This window comes from Erpetoichthys calabaricus, chromosome 10 (genome assembly GCF_900747795.2).
Source record: "Erpetoichthys calabaricus chromosome 10, fErpCal1.3, whole genome shotgun sequence".
NCBI classification, from domain to species: Eukaryota; Metazoa; Chordata; class Cladistia; order Polypteriformes; family Polypteridae; genus Erpetoichthys; species Erpetoichthys calabaricus.
The window spans coordinates 38,169,804-38,189,458 of NC_041403.2; the positions used below are offsets into that span (position 1 = coordinate 38,169,804).

Genomic DNA, 19,655 nt, shown 5'->3' on the forward strand with positions numbered 1-19,655 from the left:
CCTTGGGCATGTATGGCTGCCACTGGCACTGGCACACTTCTCTTCATTGATGATAGAACTGCTGATGGCAGAGGCACAATGAATTCTGCAGTGTATAGAAACATCTTATTTGCTCAAGTTCCTGTAAATGCCTCTAAACTCAATAGCCGGCGCTTCATCCTACAACAATATAATGATCCCAAACATACTGCTGAGGCAGTGGAAAATGGTAAATTCTTGAATGAACAAGCCAGTAACTAAACTGAAATCCCAACTGCGCAGGCCTTCCATATACTGAAAGGAAAACGCAATGAGACAAGCCCTTGAAACAAGCAGGAGCTGAAGATGGCAGAATTAAGAGGCTTGGTAGAGCTTCACCAGAGAAGATCCTCAGCACCTGCTGATGTCTTTGAATCGCAGACTTCAAGCAGTCATTGCATGCAAAGAATATGCAACACACATAATGACTTTAATAGACCTGCCATTGCTATGTCCCTAACTTTCTAGTGCCCTGAAATAGGGGGAATGTGTAGAAAAAGTGTCACTTCTACATGCTGTTGCCGAAATGTATGTAAATACCCTTAAATTAAAGTCTGCAGTGTGCACTGAATTGTCTGATTTGTAATTTTAAACTGTGGAGCAAATGGGTAAATCAAGGTAAAAATGTGTGTTTGTCCTGAATATTATGGATGTTATATATGCACACATACATTTTTTAATCGTAGCAAAGTGTTTATATCTGTGAATATGGGTATAGAAATCTGCCTCTATTATTTCCACATGGTAGTTAGAAAGTTACACTTTAAATGTAAGAGGAATACAAAATAGGCATTACATTGAAATTTCCATCCATTCATTTTTGAACCCGTTACATTCAATTCAGAGTCACAAGGTAGTGGAAACCTAAGTCCTACAATAAAAATGTGGATTATTCTTCTTCCTTTCTACCAAAGGTAGCAGCTGTTTTCTATTTGAAATAAATTTCATTTCCCAGGTTTTCCTTATGAAAAAGTAATTGCATTAGTTTATTGGCTGCCTCCTTAATCTCAAAAAGGTTACAGATGCAGGCCGTATCAAGATCAAAATACAGTACCTTTACTCTAAAAAATGACAGCAGTTATTTGATATTTACTTGTTCATTGGGAGAATCTGTAACAGATAACAGGTGTATTTGATGGCAATTTACAGTGCATCAAGCTCATGACCTTGGAGGGAGAAGTTTCAAGTTTTCATTCACATGAGCTTCTGAAAAATCACTGACTCAAACATTTGTTAAGTGAGACATAATTAACACTTTTTCTGCTGTTTTGGAATAAATGATTTTAAAAAAATATGAAGAAATACATGAGTTCAAAACATTTTTAGATTTTTTTTCTCCGAGAAATATAATAAGACAGCTGGTAAAGTTCTTCAAGTCTCCAGGCAGAATAATAATCAGGATACTCTACAGGCTTCGGCTTTTATCTCCAGGAGTGTCTGAAGATGCCACTTTCTCACTCCTGGATGCTATTTAGCACCACAATGTAAGCAATTAAAATTTAGCCTTGCACATCTTTTTTTTTTTTTTTTAATTCAATTGCATTTTAAGTAACAGACTACTAAAAATAAATTGTTTAGTGAGAACGCCTTTCTCTATTTTTGCTCAACTATATGACATAAATGTGGGAAACAATCATAAACACTTCTGAATTTTTTTATTCCTACTGAATGATAATACTAAAATTTTGTCTCAGTGCAGATTTTAATAAGCATAATGCCCAATTCTAGACAATCAATCTATCTATCTATCTATCACAGGTGCACTGAGACCACCACTGTGAAGCCAATCTTTATTATTCTTTAAAAAAAATGGAATATATAGGTTGCACAACTCAATTTTGACTTCTCATAACATGGAAGAGAGTAAAGCTGAATGCCTACAGGCAGACCAAACGTGCGGCAAACAATGCAACATCTCACACAAATGCAGCTGGAAGGGAGCTTGCAAGTCCCTCCTGCTCAAGGGCACCATATTTTGCATTAATAGGCTGAGAAATGGGAAACCACATTTCATTCAGGGTGATCTTAGTTGCAAGCCTTTTATTTTCATGAACTGAGGTCCTTTTGAGCGTTTAAATAAATGAATTTGTTGATGGTATGGGGGTGGGGGCGTTCCACAGCTAGCTCACACTAATCTTCATTATTCATCACAGTGACTTTCACCCAACTTAAAAGTCTTAGATTTCATTTTCTGCTCTCCTATAGTACAGTCCAAGTGCGCGCATATGTGTCTCGGGCTTTTCTCTGAGGGAGACAGTGTGATTTCTCCCATGATTTTAGTGTCTTGAACAACATCCACGGGCTCGTCCAGATACAGGATGGATTGTTTCCAGTGAGTTTCCTGTTTAAATGGAGATGTGCTTAACACTAAAGGCTTGTCTTCGCCCTGGAACGTAACCGAGAACCAGAGGCAGAAGGCGTTCACGGAGGAGGAGCCGAAGCACTCGAAGCTGAAGGCGCCGCTGACGCGTTTTACTTGCTCCGTGGTAGCCTTGTACAGATCGAGCTCCGCGAATTTCGCCGGGTGGGAGAGCACGTCTTCCACAGAGACGCTGTTAACAACGATCTCGTTATTCATGATGCACTTCCTCGCAAAATCGAACATGCACGTCATATCCACGTCGTACTGCTCTTTCACGGTGTACCAGAAATTCAGGCGGTCCTCGGCTACTGCTTCGTTAATGGGAGCGATGTAGAGCTCGGCCAGGGAGGGTAAGATGAGGCCGCCAGGCTTCAGCCACTTATCGCGCGCAAACAGCACGGAATGCAGCATAGACTCGTGCATCAGCGCGTAGCCCATCCACTCACTAACTATTACGTCCACGCTTTCGGGCAGCTCAATGGTCTCCACCGTGCCATGCACGACTGTGATCGCATCTTCCATCTTATTCAGCTTCACGATTTTTTTCGCTTGCTCGGCAATCGAGCTCGCCTCCACCGCGTAGACCCGTTTAGCCCCTGCCTGCACACAAAACACACTTAGCACTCCCGTGCCGGCTCCCACGTCGAGCACAACTTTACCCCTAATCGATTTATAGTTCCTTAAAATGCCCAACCTGTAGGAATTGGTCCGGACTTTATCTGCAAGCATTTCCTCGTGAATCGTGACGTCGGAATAGCTTTCGAAGTAAAGCTTGTCCTGTGTGGTACGATCAAACTTTCTCTTCTTCGTAGGTAGTGACATTTTGTGTTTAAAACTGTGCTGTTTCGGGGACAAATCCAACGCCACTTGTCAGACACCTCCCTTCAGTCCCCTTTGTCCGTTCAGGAGAGTGTGCCGCACTGATTGCTGGGAAGTCGAGTTCTTTTTGGCGCATTTTTCTTACGTTTGCACGTTGCTTCAGCTTTTTTAAACTACACCTCCCAGAGAGTATAACGATTGGCTTGAATTTTAAAGCGACACAGTTGCAGTTTCTGAAAACTGCTTAGTAGAGGTATCCAGAGATAGGATGGCCTTAATTTTCTTATTCGGTGCGACTGTTAGTGTGAGAAATTCCTGGATGCTTTGTCATATATTTATGCTGAAAGACAAAGGGCAGGAAAGTGTGTTTTTTTCCCCCACATAATTTTACATCAATTAAATCGACTATTTGGAATAAATAAGTCTTTTCTGGATCTTGTTTTCAGTTGTACATGCTAATACACTGAACGTTTGTTTATATAAGCATTATCATACAGTTGTACCAAGCCTTCCCCATCTATTTACTGGCATTCTGAATATTTTGGAACAAAAAATGTAATAATAAATGTATCAGGATTCATACTTCTTAAGTCACATTCATCCAAGAGTGTAAATTTGAGGGGGTTGGGATGAGATTGCTTATTAAAGATACATTTTTTTGCCTGAAAGCTTGGTTAATTGCTAGAGATTATCCTCTGTTACCAAAGGATTGGGAAATCTAATAATATATTTTTTTTATAAAATGTACCCAATTAATACCTGTATTAGGAAAATATTTTCAGATATAGATAAAATTGGACATTTTGTACTTCACAGCCGGAACCACCATTTTTTGATTGTCTTGTCCCTAGAAACCTATAGAAAGAAATGTCTATTTGTCTTACCCAGAAATTCAGTTGTATTATCTTATTGTTTCAAAATAAAAGATAATCTTTTATGAGAACAAATCTTATTAATTATACAAATTCATTTCTGATCAATTTTTTAAAATATTATTTTGGGAAATATTTAATTCCTAAGTGTTTAATGGATCAGTTGTAGTCCCTTTTTAAAAAATTTTCTGAATGAATGTTTGATGTATGTAAAGTCACTTGGGTTAATTAAGAGCTGCAAAGAAACAAAATTGTTTAAAGCCTTCCTAATGGTTACTCATTAATTTCTTTATGAGAATGTTATTGGTGATTTCTTTTATGTTTCTGTTATTCTACTTTAATATGTGAATAAATTATTTGCATAGTTATATTCATTTTAAAATGTTTTGTATAATATTGTATATAAAACATTATTCAAATAAAGAATCTATCTATCTATCTATCTATCTATCTATCTATCTATCTATCTATCTATAATAACATCAGCATGTGGAGAATTGTCATATCATAATATCAGCATTGTCTTTTTAAGAATATACATTCATATGAAAAAGTTTGGGAACCCCTCTCAGCCTGCATAATAATTTACTCTACTTTCAACAAAAAAGATAACAGTGGTATGTCTTTCATTTCCTATGAACATCTGAGTACTGGGGTGTTTTCCGAACAAAGATTTTTAGTGAAGCAGTATTTAGTTGTATGAAATTAAATCAAATGTGAAAAACTGGCTGTGGAAAAATGTGGGTCCCCTTGTAATTTTGCTGATTTGAATGCATGCAGCTGCTCAATATTGATTCCTTGCAACACCAAATTGGTTGGATTAGCTCATTAAGCCTTGAACTTCATAGACAGGTGTGTCCAATCATGAGAAAAGGTATTTAAGGTGGTCAGTCGCAAGTTGTGCTTCCCTTTGACTCTCCTCTGAAGAGTGACAGCATGGGATCCTCAAAGAAACTCTCAAAAGATTCAAAAACAAAGATTGTTCAGTCTCATGGTTTAGGGGAAGGCTACAAAAAGGTCTCTCAGAGGTTTAAACTGTCAGTTTCAATTGTAAGGAATGTAATCAGGAAATGGAAGACCACAGGCACAGTTGCTGTTAAACTCAGCAGGTCTGGCAGGCCAAGAAAAATACAGGAGTGGCATATGTGCAGGATTGTGAGAACGGTTACAGACAACCCACAGATCTCCTCCAAAGACCTGCAAGAACATCTTGCTGCAGATGGTGTGTCTGTACATCGTTCTACAATTCAGCGCAATTTGCACAAAGAACATCTGTATGGCAGGGTGATGAGAAAGAAGCCCTTTCTGCACTCACGCCACAAACAGAGTCACTTGTTGTATGCAAATGCTCATTTAGACAAGCCAGATTAATTTTGGAACAAAGTGCTTTGGACTGATGAGACAAAAATTGAGTTATTTGGTCATAACAAAAAGCGCTTTGCATGGAGAAGAAGAGCACCGCATTCCAAGAAAAACATCTGCTACCTACTGTTAAATTTGGTGGAGGTTCCATCATGCTGTGGGGCTGTGTGATCCTTGATAAAGTCGAGGGTCGGATGAATTCAACCCAATATCAACAAATTCTTCAGGATAATGTTCAAGCATCAGACACAAAGTTGAAGTTACACAGGGGTTGGATATTCCAACAAGACAATGACCCAAAACACAGTTCAAAATCTTCAAAGACATTCATGCAGAGGGAGAAGTACAATGTTCTGGAATGGCCGTCACAGTCCCCTGACTTGAATATCATCGAAGATCTATGGGATGTTTTGAAGCAGGCTGTTCATGCTCAGCAGCCATCAAATTTAACTGAACTGGAGAGATTTTGTATGGAAGAATGGTCAAAAATACCTCCATCCAGAATCCAGACACACATCAAATGCTATAGGAGGCGTCTAGAAGCTGTTATATTTGCAGAAGGAGGCTCAACTAGGTATTGATGTAATATCTCTGTTGGGGTGCCCAAATCTATGCACCTGTCTAATTTTGTTATGATTCATATTGCATATTTTCTGTTAATCCAATAAACTTAATGTCACTGCTGAGATACTACTGTTTCCATAAGGCATGTGATATATTAAAAGGAAGTTGCTACTTTGAAAACTCAGCCACTGATAAACAAAATTCCAAAGAATTAAGAGGGGTTCCCAAACTTTTTCATATGAGTGTACATGTACACACGGAAAGATGGGATAAACAGGCTAAAGAATGTGATGGGTGCATGAAGGCAATTCAGTCTATTAAGAAAGAAAAAAGTTGTCCAACACCAGGCCTTTTAAAAACATTTTACTCATTAAAACTTCCTTACTGCTTCTTAAATGAATGTGGAAGCCTTTCTAGTCACGCAAGATGTACACATCCAAATTAAGATGCAAATGTTGATCAGCTGTCTCTTTCCAATTCCCCATTGAGAGTCAAATTTTAATTGTTGTTTGATGAGGTGTTCCAAGACTCCTTCCATGCTAATCACACAATTTCTACCTTTTGCTTCGCTGCTTGCTCTAATATATGGTAATATGTTCTACATTCTAAGCTTGAAGGGGAAAAGATCTTCAATCAAGTCAAAATGTTTTAGTTAATGTGAATATTATATATATTAGTGAAAGAAATGTTTTTATTTTCGTCAGGTAGCTGAATAAACTTTGATATCACGAAAGTAAGCGTTTTTACTATCACACAAGTGCCAGTGATGCTAATAATCTCATTATAAATCAGTTGCGCATTGAAATGGATTTAAATGGGATACAAATCAAATATAATGTATATGCACCATTTGCTGGCAGGCCTTGGGGATATAAACTCATACTTCTACAGTAAATAATCACCTAATTAATCTAACACTGCAGTATGTGACTTGTATTATGATTGTCCCTATTACAATCAAGAGTTGTAAAAAATGGTGGCAGCTTAGTGACATATAAGTTAATTTTACTTGCTCACAGCACTTGGATGCTGAGTTCATTGTTGATTCATTCTAACCAAAACCAGCATTTTTAATTCAGTGTATTTTCAAGTAGCACATTTAAACTCCTTGTACTAGTCAGTCAGTCAGTCATTTTCCAACCCACTATATCCTAACATCGGGTCACGGGGATCTGCTGGAGCCAATCCCAGCCAACACAGGGTGCAAGGCAGGAACAAATCCCGGGCAGGACGCCAACCCACCGCAGGACACACACACCCACACCAAGCACACACTGGGGACAATTTAGGATCACCAATGCACCTAACCTGCATGTCTTTGGACTGTGGGAGGAAACCCACGCAGACACTGGGAGAACATGCAAGCTCCACACAGGGAGGACCCGGGAAGCTAATCCAGGTCTCCTTTCTGTGAGGCTGCAGTGCTACCACTGCGTAACCGTGCCGCCCCCTCCTTGTACTATACACATTCAAATGTATAATTAACATTAAACTTTTTTGACTAAATGTTATAGAGCATAATGGCATTGTATTTTTTGAAAAGTTGCCAAACACTGCAGGCATTAAAGGAAACTTTCACTTTTGGGCAAGACTTATAAAACTAGAGAAAAAGATATCTGAAGCAGAGTTTATCTAAACTTGATTCCACACTGTTTAAATTATCAAGTTCAAATATTCATGAGTTAAGTTTTAGAGTTTTAGTACCAAGAATTCATGTGATTTTCATTAAATAAATATTCCAACACCATGAATTTTGCAGAAAATAGGCGATCAATATGTATCCACATTTACTTCATGTTTGAACCATCTCAACTTTTGTGAAAAAAGAAGAAAAATAGCCATGAATCCATCCAAGCAATTTCTGACCTACTTTTTCTAGTTCATTTTCTTAAAATCTTTTTGATTGGTATACTGTATTATGACTCTTTTTTTGTTCCGACCTTGTGGCACCAAGGGCTGACCACGCTACTCATGTATTCTACACAAGGCGGTTTGCCTCATAGTGAAAATACACAGAAAGTACCGACGTTTTCAACCCAGGGGATTATCAGACTCAAACTCTGGCACTCTGAAGTGTGCCTCTAGAAATGCTCAGAGACTTGACCTTTGGGTTATGCTAGTTTTCAGTAACCCCCATTGTCCCATGGAAATTTGTAGTACTGTTTGTTAGATGCACAGATTTCTTCTTCTGCCTTGTTCACAAGGGATTTGTGCCACAGCTTGTCTGGCCATAATCAGTAAAGCATTTTGTAAATCAGCAGTTCTTGTCTTTATTATATTTATTATTTGTTATATGTTCAAATTGGACTTTATTGCCATATGCCATAACAGCATTGCATTTCTTTTTTACACTTATAAAATTTTCAACAAATACTGTAACATAAAAACACATTGTATTATATATATATATATATATATATATATATATATATATATATATATATATATATATATATATATATATATATATATACAGTGGTGTGAAAAACTATTTGCCCCCTTCCTGATTTCTTATTCTTTTGCATGTTTGTCACACAAAATGTTTCTGATCATCAAACACATTTAACCATTAGTCAAATATAACACAAGTAAACACAAAATGCAGTTTTTCAATGATGGTTTTTATTATTTAGGGTAGGGAGAAAAAAAATCCAAACCTACATGGCCCTGTGTGAAAAAGTAATTGCCCCCTTGTTAAAAAATAACCTAACTGTGGTGTATCACACCTGAGTTCAATTTCCGTAGCCACCCCCAGGCCTGATTACTGCCACACCTGTTTCAATCAAGAAATCACTTAAATAGGAGCTGCCTGACACAGAGAAGTAGACCAAAAGCACCTCAAAAGCTAGACATCATGCCAAGATCCAAAGAAATTCAGGAACAAATGAGAACAGAAGTAATTGAGATCTATCAGTCTGGTAAAGGTTATAAAGCCATTTCTAAAGCTTTGGGACTCCAGCAAACAACAGTGAGAGCCATTATCCACAAATGGCAAAAACATGGAACAGTGGTGAACCTTCCCAGGAGTGGTCGGCCGACCAAAATTACCCCAAGAGCGCAGAGACGACTCATCCGAGAGGTCACAAAAGACCCCAGGACAACGTCTAAAGAACTGCAGGCCTCACTTGCCTCAATTAAGGTCAGTGTTCACGACTCCACCATAAGAAAGAGACTGGGCAAAAAACGGCCTGCATGGCAGATTTCCGAGACGCAAACCACTGTTAAGCAAAAAGAACATTAGGGCTCGTCTCAATTTTGCTAAGAAACATCTCAATGATTGCCAAGACTTTTGGGAAAATACCTTGTGGACTGATGAGACAAAAGTTGAACTTTTTGGAAGGCAAATGTCCCGTTACATCTGGCGTAAAAGGAACACAGCATTTCAGAAAAAGAACATCATACCAACAGTAAAATATGGTGGTGGTAGTGTGATGGTCTGGGGTTGTTTTGCTGCTTCAGGACCTGGAAGGCTTGCTGTGATAGATGGAACCATGAATTCTACTGTCTACCAAAAAATCCTGAAGGAGAATGTCCGGCCATCTGTTCGTCAACTCAAGCTGAAGCGATCTTGGGTGCTGCAACAGGACAATGACCCAAAACACACCAGCAAATCCACCTCTGAATGGCTGAAGAAAAACAAAATGAAGACTTTGGAGTGGCCTAGTCAAAGTCCTGACCTGAATCCAATTGAGATGCTATGGCATGACCTTAAAAAGGCGGTTCATGCTAGAAAACCCAAAAAATAAAGCTGAATTACAACAATTTTGCAAAGATGAGTGGGCCAAAATTCCTCCAGAGCGCTGTAAAAGACTCATTGCAAGTTATCGCAAACGCTTGATTGCAGTTATTGCTGCTACCAGTTATTAGGTTCAGGGGGCAATTACTTTTTCACACAGGGCCATGTAGGTTTGGATTTTTTTTCTCCCTAAATAATGAAAACCATCATTTAAAAACTGGATTTTGTGTTTACTTGTGTTATATTTGACTAATGGTTAAATGTGTTTGATGATCAGAAACATTTTGTGTGACAAACATGCAAAAGAATAAGAAATCAGGAAGGGGGCAAATAGTTTTTCACACCACTGTATATATATATATATATATATATATATATATATATATATATATATATATATATATATATATATATATATATATATAGTATACTGTATATAAGGTCAAGCTTGGATCACAGAGTTGCACCACAGACAGGAAGGTGAGTCCAATAAAATAACTCTATTTTTGAAAAGGCAGAAGCAGTCTCAAAGTTTTATTCAAAATGCAAGTTTTTCTTCAGCACACCAGCACACTGCACACATGAATCGTTGCGGCACTCGTCCTGCTTTAGCTTGATTCTTCATATTAAAAGAACACAAAGCCTTCCTCGTCAAGCAGATTCAGCGGCTGGGAAACATCAGCTGGTCCAGACGTATGCTGAAGAACAGAGGACAGGAGAGAGAGCAAAAGTGTTAGTGAAGGCTCAGCTTTAAATTTTCTAAGCACCGTGTGACAAGCATGTTATATGGTATGGGTGCCGCTGATCTTGTTCAGGGCTTCTTAGAAGTGTGTTTGTTTCTCATTAAAATACTGTTTAGCAGAGTTTCCATATGGAGTTGTTAGTGGCAAATGGCAGGAATGTGCAGCAGCCACCATCTCGGTCACAATATATATAAATATATATATATATATATATATATATATATATATATATATATATATATATATGGTAGAGGAAAGCACTGCAAACTCCACAGATAAATGTTGCGGTGCAAATCCAGTCACCTCTGTTTAATTCTGTTCGACAAAAGTAATGTAAGTGGGCCACAATGCGTGCCAATACAATGGTTCAAAATATTCAAAATAAGAAAACTGTCAAGGTCCAAACTGATCATCTCCTTTTGGCTGCTTTGGGCTTTATCAGTGGGGGATCAGAAGAGGTGCAGTCAGTTTCCCTCACCTGCTGTCTTCTATGTACTGTAAAGGGTAACAAAAGAAGAGAAAGTTAGCATGAGTACACATATATGCTGCATATAATTGTGTGTATATGTGTGTATATATATATATATATATATATAGTAAGAAAGGTGCTATATTGTGCCCGCCCCGACACAGATTGACACAGAGGCATGTGTAAAACAAATACTTTTATTTTCTTCCCCTGTGGGCGCACGTCTTCCCCGCGACCCACGGGCAGTACACAGTCCCAAAAACACAGCAGCCACCAAGCACTTTCTCCTTTTGGCACCACCACTCCTCCCAGGCAACCTTGTCCTCCTCCACCCGACTCCGGCCCCTTACTGGTGGTCGCTGGCTCCCTTTTATAGGGTACCCGGAAGTGCTCCAGGTGCTTGATTGCCAACATCCGGCTACACTTCCGGGTAAGGCGAAACCAGTGCCCAAAAAGGGGCCAGCAGCTCCTGTTGCAGCACCCCCTGGTGGCGCCTGCGGAACCCCACAGAGCTGCACAGAACTCCAACCCCCATGAAGCCCTGGGTGAGACAGAGGCACTGCTGCAACCCAGGGATGCTGCCATCTAGTGTCCAGGGGGAGATACTGGGCTTCCCACCTTTGTCCTCCTGGCAGATGTGGTGAAGGAGCGTCCCAGCCAGGCATGGGCCTCAATATATATAGGAGAGTAAATCAATAATTTCCCATTCCTCTCACTACTGTTCAAGTTGGCTGTACAGCTTTCCCAACATGCACATGAAAACCTTCTGTGTCTGTGGCCACGATGGTAAAGTTACGACCTTGATCTGTCAGTTTCTGTTCTTGTTTTTTAGAAGTAAACACGGCCACCCTGCTGTCCATTTGCACCAAAGAATATTGGCGTGCAGTGATCTACTTCTTATGGGCTAAAGGTGTACCAATGACAAAAATCGTCATTGGTTCAAATTTGTTGTTAGCAGTGGACATGGACAGGCATCCCACTCCTTCTTCGTGCTTAATGATTGTCTGACCATCTTTGAACTTCTCAGTGAGTATTCTGTAAGCACTTCACCATGGTAAACATTGTCCTCATATTTGGCCTTTTGTGGATTTCGGCTCCTGGTATACCATCTCTTTTTTAATGTAAACAGAGTGTAGATCGGCCATATTTACTCAACAACAAGAGGAACTAACAGATCAAGCTCGAAACTTCATCATTGTGACCACAGGCACATCATGTTTCCACATGTGTGAGGTGAAAGCTGTACAGTCAACCCAAACACACAAAAGTGCAGGTAATTATCGACTTGTGTTTATTTATACTGTATAGATCTGTATATATAGTGTGACAAGGAATACACTCCAGACATTATAAAGGTTTAGGGCAGCCGCCCGTATATTATATCCTGGCTGCAAAAGTTTGAAAATAATTGAACAGAGATTTTCACAAGACTGAGTCCAAAACAGAACTGGCAGACTGGAGGTAAGATGGTGGCTTTAAAGGCCCGGAGAGGAAGTGACGTCATCGGGGCACCGGAACCAGAAGTGACATCATCAAAGGTGCCGGAACCTGGTGGGATTTCCTGGGAACGGTTTGCAAGGAACAGAGAAAGACAGTCAGCACACCCTGCCGCCCCCTGGTCTGATATGATATAAATGTAATGAATTATTATTATTATTATATGCTATTACCATTACTCAAGCCCTTTAGCTGCCTCCTACTCGCACATGTGTGACAATATATATATGTGTATGCACTCTTATTTATGATTTGTGTGAGTAGACATGCAAGTAAGAATTTCATTGTACTTTGTACACTATGTACATAAACATTAGTACAGCAAGCTCATCCATGTTACTCACCTAGACTATCCAAAATAACATCAAGCCAAGTTTTTAATGTCTCTAATGTAATACTCTCTACCACACTACTTGGTAATTAATGTCTTGGTGAAGAAAAACGTCCTAGTATCATGTGAAATCTGCCCTTAACAAATTTCCTACCGTGTCCCCATGTTCTTATTTTCTCTCATTGTAAATTTCCAGCTAGAATCCACTATATTAATTCATTTTATAATTTTAAACACTTGCATCATGTTTCCTTAAACAAAAAAGGTTCTCCACTTTCTTTCTACATACACAAGGCAATAAAGCTGAACTTAAAGAAAAAATACATTTATGTGTTACTAACAAATAATTCAAGAGAGCTAAATAACTATTTGATGGTCCAGCTTAATATAACTTTTAGGAGTTTTAATGATGTATGTGCTTGTCACAGAAGTGTGCTGATTGACCCTGCTGCCACATGCTGGACTGATTTTGTTCACTGCTGTATGATGCCAAAGGCTTTCTTTTCAGCCTTTTACCTAATCAGCAGGGTGATACCTACAAGTATTTGAGCTCTTTTTCTGTACTATTAAAAAAAGCACATTAATCCTTGCCCCAGTGTAGCATACAGAGTGGTTCATATAATAAAAATCATATTGTGTAGCCATAAGAATATGTGCTAGATCTTTTGGTAAGGAAAAGGTGAACTTGTATAGTTTAATATATAATATCTATATTACTAAACAAAGGTTGTATATATGCACAGATGCCAGACGCACCGAAAGCGCACGCGCACTGCGCCTTAGTGCCCCAGAGTCAAACCCAGCAGCTTCCCAGAGTCAGTAGGTGGCACCCAAACAACACAACCTGTAAACTAAACATTCATGTCACAATACAACCACCGCCCGAACGCGAACACGCACACCACCGCATATACAACCTTCGTTTAGTAATGTTTGTATATATGCAAGGATTGCAGAGGCCAGAAGCACCGACAGCGCACACACACTGCGCCTCAGCACCCCAGAGTCAAACCCAGCAGCTTTCCAGAGTCAGTAGGTGGCACCCAAACAACACAACACAACCTGTAAACTAAACTTCATGTCACAATAGAACCGCCGCCCGAACGTGAACACCACCGCATATACAACCTTCGTTTAGTGACGTTTGTATATATGCAAGGAAGAAGCACCGAAAGTGCACCCGTACTGCGTCTCAGTGTCCCCCGAGTCAAACCCAGCGGCTTCCCAGAGTCAGTAGGTGGCACCCAAACAACACAACACAACCTGTAAACTAAACTTGAGGTAAAGCGTGCACACCAGGTTGTATATATGCACAGATGCCAGAGGCCACAAGCAAGCCGTACACAGTACAACCGCCACCCGAACGCGACCACGCACACCACCGCATATACCATCTTCATTTAGTAATGTGGCCCTCCAAGCCCAGATCCGCCACCATGGTCACTTCAGCACGCGAATCTGCCGGCGTCAGCAAACAACTTCTACCTAACGACACAGCCATAGAAAAACAAAAACGAGACCGCATGGATAAAAACAATGAACACAGGCGCCTACAACGCGCTTCTGAAACACCAGAACCAGATGAGTCACGGCTCCAAAAAGAAACCGCTTTAGTACAAATATATTTATTTAATTAAATTAAAACTTTCCTAGGACACACCCACCCTCCATGATTTTTCTTCCCTCCAAATATTGGAGGGAACAGAAAGTGATTGCCATTCTTGGATTTGCGATTCTTTCGAGAATCGTGGGTTTGCTGATATATCACAACGGGTAATGTTGCTGGGAGTTTAGTATAAGATAAAAAAATGAAGCCCAGACACTGGCAGTGTGGAGTCTGACCATTCTCCCTGTGTCTGTGTTTGGTTACCACATTCCAAAAGACATCCATGTTAGGTTAACCAGAGACTCTAAACATTTCTGGTTACAGATGAGTGTGAATGTTGCCTACAATGGACTACAGCATGTCCAGAGTTGTTATCTACCTCTTGCTTTGAATGACTGTCCGTTTGGACTTTTTCTTTTTTGCGGCACAGTAACACATCAAAACGATCTTATAAAAGTGACCAATTGGATACATGCTCTAATTGTGCCCTGTCCAGATCAACTAAGCTTTTTACTTAGGTCTGATTGAACAGGTTTATAATCATGAGGATCGAAGTGGGGTAGGGTGTGTTCTGGATAGTGGATTTCTATGAGTGCCTGTGCTGTTGGTGAAAATTTGGGCTTTTCCTGTTAGTAGACATTTCTTCTCTCTCAAATGCGAAGGTGCCATTGTGAACAAGGCTCCAGGGTATGTATGCCCTAATCACCCTGAAAGTAGATCCAGCCATGGATGATGGAATAATAACCTGAGTAGCATGTGCAGATGGCATGAAAAAGACATTGCAGCAGTGGCTTCTAACTGGTGTTGGCATAACTCTGAATATGACCTACAATACCATTGTTAGAAAAAATTGCACTCATTAATATAAAACAACTCCGGATTATGTTTGGTTGAGGGACAAGTATAGAAAAACTGTGAAGATTACATTTGCCCTGGCATTGCAGTTTGCCATCTCTGATGCAGTATAGATTTGTAATGATGCATGTGGAGTGCAGTGGCAATATATTTGCTGAGTAGATGCATTATGGAATAGATCTTCGTATGTCTGGAAGTCTGAGAAATTTTGGGAAAAGGCTGCACTAAGTACTTTTTTATTAAGTCATTTAAAGACAATTTCACAAACTAAGTTAGCTTACTACCATACAAACTGCGCAGAACTTCATTTTCATCATGTACTATGGCAGGCGTTCTTTGATGTGACTCCCAAAATTGAAGGTTATCATTTCCTCTAATTATCTGTCACCATATGGTTTCGTACACAGTAAAGAGGAAATTGCCCACTTTAACAGACAGCATTGGCATTTTCACAGGCACAATCAAAGAAAAAGCTGAGCTCCATACATTTCAAATTGGCCATCAGCCTGCAGACTCCCATTTCATTTTCATAAAAGCATGAGCAATGGGCTCTTTTCTCTACCACCCCTAAAAAGTGTCTTAAATAATCTGGTGCTGCATTACAGCTTCACCCATCAATCCATTTTTAGTGTTGTGGGAAGCCAAAGGTCATTCCAGTTACAGTGGTAAGAAACATATTTGGAGGGGATGCCAGTCTGTTGCAGGGCACACTTTCACATGAAAACCTAGTGAATTCGTCATACCAGGCTGATTCAGACTAGCTAATTAACTTAACTGGAATGCAGTGGATTCATAGAATATTCAGACCCCTATACATTTTCTGCCATTCTTCTCTGTAGAACCTCTCAAACTCTGTCAGTTTGGATGGAGGTCTCTCCAGAGACGTTTGATTGTTCAAGTTCAGGCTCTGGCTGTCCCACTCTAAGACATTCCCAGAGTTGTTCCTAGGCCATTCCTGTGTTATCTTTTCTTTGTGCTAAGGGTCATTGTCCTTGACAGGACAGCCTTTGGCCCAGTCTGAGGTCCAGAGGGGTCTCGAATTGTTTTTTATTAAGGATAGCTCTGTACTTTGCATCATTCAGTATTCCTTCAACCCTGTCTAGTCTCCCAGTTCCTGCCACTGAAAAACAACCCCATAGCATAATGCTGCCACCACCATGCTTCACCATTGGAATGGTATTTTACAGGTGATGAGACATGACAATAATTTTGGTTTCCTCAGACCAGAGAATCTTGTTTCTTACAGTCTGCAAGTCCTTTAAGTACCATTTTGCAAGTTTCAACTGAGTTTCCATATGTCTTTTACTGAGGAGAGGCTTCTGTCTGCTTTTTGCAGATGATGTTGTCCTGTTTGCTTCATCAGGCCGTGATCTTCAGCTCTCTCTGGATCGGTTCTCAGCCGAGTGTGAAGCAGCTGGGATGGGAATCAGCACCTCCAAATCCGAGACCATGGTCCTCAGTCGGAAAAGGGTGGAGTGCCCTCTCAGGGTTGGTAGCGAGATCCTGCCCCAAGTGGAGGAGTTCAAGTATCTCGGGGTCTTGTTCACGAGTGAGGGAAGAATGGAGTGTGAGATTGACAGGCGGATCGGTGCGGCATCTGCAGTAATGCGGGCTCTGCATCGGTCTGTCGTGGTGAAAAAGGAGCTGAGCCTCAAGGCGAAGCTCGCAATGTACCAGTCGATTTATGTTCCTACCCTCACCTATGGTCATGAGCTATAGGTAGTGACCGAAAGACTGAGATCGTGAATACAAGCGGCTAAAATGAGTTTCCTCCGCAGGGTTTCTGGGCTTTCCCTTAAAGATAGGGTGAGAAGCTCAGTCATCCGGGAGGGGCTCAGAGTAGAGCCGCTGCTCCTCCGCATCGAGAGGAGTCAGATGACATGGCTTGGGCATCTGATCAGGATGCCTCCTGGACGCCTCCCTGGTGAGGTGTTCCGGGCACGTCTAACCGGGAGGAGGCCCAAGGGAAGACCCAGGACACTCTGGAGGGACTATGTCTCTCGGCTGGCCTGGGAACGCCTTGGGATTTTCCCAGAAGAGCTAGAAGAAGTGGCCGGGGAGAAGGAAGTCTGGGCACCTCTGCTCAAGCTGCTGCCCGTGCAACCCGACCTCGGATAAGCGGAAGAGGATGGATGGATGGCTTCTGTCTAACCACTATTATACAGCCCAGATCAGTGGAGTCAGTATTGCAGTGATGGTTGTCCTTCTGGAAGTTTCTCCAGTCTCCATACAGATTCTCTGGAGCTCAGCTAGAGTGACCATCCAGTTTTTGGTCATCTGTTTGTATGGCCATTCTCCCCTGATTGTTCAGTTTGGCTGGGTTGCCAGCTATTAAAGATTTGTGGTTGTTCCAAACTTCTTCCATTTAAGAATTATGAAGGTAACTGTGATCGTAGGAACCTTCAAACCTTAAATGCTGTAGGAATTTTTTGTAGCCTGCCACAGATCTGTGGCTTAACACAATCCTGTATTTTGGTACCTCATTGCTTGCTTTTTACTCTGATACACATTGTGAACTGTGGGACCTAGTATGGACAGGCGTGTTTGTTCTTAATCTTGTCCAATCAATTGAATTGACCACAGGTGGATACCAACAAGGTGTAGAAACATCTCAGTGATGATCAGAAAAATGGGATGGACCTGATACAACTTTCAAGTGTTATAACAAAGGGTCTGAATTTTTTTTTTTAATTTGCAAACATTTCTAAAATCCTGTTTTCACTTTGTCATTCTGGGGTATTGCGTGATTTGGGGAAAAAATTAAATGATTGCAGCATAAGGCTGCAACTTAATAAAATATGAAAAAGTGAAGGAAGCAGAATACTTTCTGAATCTACTGTACCTTTGAGATAAACCAGATTGTAGAGCTGAAAATTATATTCTGCAGGTAAAAGAAGCAGATGTTCTAAGCTAAAGTAGCTTTATGAACTAATCACGGTGCTAGAGAATGCTGTACATACTGTATGACAGAATGGCCTCATAAGGGGAAATCTATATGGGCACACAGTAAGAACATGTATTCATCTTCCTTTTCATCATCTTCATCTTCTTTTTCTTCTTATATGAATCGTTATGATTCTTTATTTAGGAGACACTTAATATATAATGTAATATAACATAATATTTTATGACCCACCTAATTCAGTTCTGGGATACAATTCCTGATGATACTGCAGCAAGGCAAAAACAGAACTGGACATTGTGCCAGTCCATCACAGGGGCCAATAATACACACATCTCCACACACACTTGGGGGAATTTGGAAATATCAATCAACTTTTAATCACTAAGTTACATGTGTTTGGGGATATGGGAGAAAAGCTGTTTGTCCACAGAAAATGTACATGGACTCCAGGAAAACTCTTCTTTTTGTTGTTGTTGTTCTTCTTTTTATTCTTCTTCTTCTTCTTGTATAATACACTTTTAACAAGTTACAACACCAAACATTAATACATTTTGTAAAATCTGAGCAATGTCAATGGGGGAAATTAGCAGGCAATAGAGAAGAGAATTCAAAGTTGAACACAAAAAGTGCAGACCACAAATAACTCCAAGTTTTACGTGAAAATCTAGCACTCAAATTAATTCAGAGATAATTGTGTCTGCACCGTCACAGAAACCCCAGAGGGGTGTAGATGTTGTTTCAAGATATATTGTTGTCAGTAGGTGCTTGAACATCAGTTGGCTAAGATCAGATTAGATGTTTGTGGGAAGCCTTTTCTACATCTTGCAAGTGAGAACAGAGAAACATCATCCATTTCTAGCATAAATAGGAAGAGAAGGTATAGTCAGCAGGTAGATTGAAGCAGAACACAGACTTAGGGAGAGACCTGAGACTGAAGGTACTGAAGTGCAGATCTATATAGGGACAGTTTTGAACTGAATGTTTGCTCCTCCTCGAAGCCAGAGGGGGCAATAAAGTAGGGGAACAGTGTGGTTGAAATGAGAAACTGCATTTATTAACTCTGCTGCAGCATCCTTCTAGTTGAAAAGGTCGGACATCATTGGCTATGAGATCAGCAAGGAGACAGATGCACTTAAAAAGAACAAAAGCCTGAGGAAGAAAAGGTGAGAAACAGTCATATCTTCTTATTGATGTGGAAAAAAATAACAACAGGCCTGAATCATTTAAGAAATGCATTGATTGAAAGAGAAGGAATAATTCAGGCTTATATCAAGGTTCCTGCCCATATCCAATGCTAAGAGGGTAACATCAATAAATATAATCCTTTGTGAAAAGATTGGGTGGGTGGAGAAGCAGAAGGCAAATACACAATACTCCACACAGATAGGGATCGGACTGGAAAAATAATGCCATATTACAAATCCATTTGTTGCTTAAATACAGTGTGTTTGCTAATATGTGTTGCTCTCGTTTCAGATGTCTTAATCATTACATAAGGATGCATTTTAATACAGTT

General features: G+C 40.1%; 1 protein-coding gene across 1 annotated transcript; it reads right to left on the reverse strand.

Annotated features, from left to right (window-relative positions):
• Positions 1 to 617: 617 nt before the first annotated feature.
• Positions 618 to 3,291, reverse strand: prmt6 (protein arginine methyltransferase 6). Its single transcript, XM_028811100.2, has one exon. It carries the CDS (start codon positions 3,200 to 3,202, stop codon positions 2,159 to 2,161), a length of 1,044 nt encoding a protein of 347 aa, XP_028666933.2. The 5' UTR covers positions 3,203 to 3,291; the 3' UTR covers positions 618 to 2,158.
• Between the last annotated feature and the right edge of the window lie 16,364 nt (positions 3,292 to 19,655).

Coding starts and splice junctions, on each gene's coding strand:
- prmt6 (XM_028811100.2), bottom strand. CDS start 3,202: ATGTCACTACCTACGAAGAAGAGAAAGTTTGATCGTACCACACAGGAC.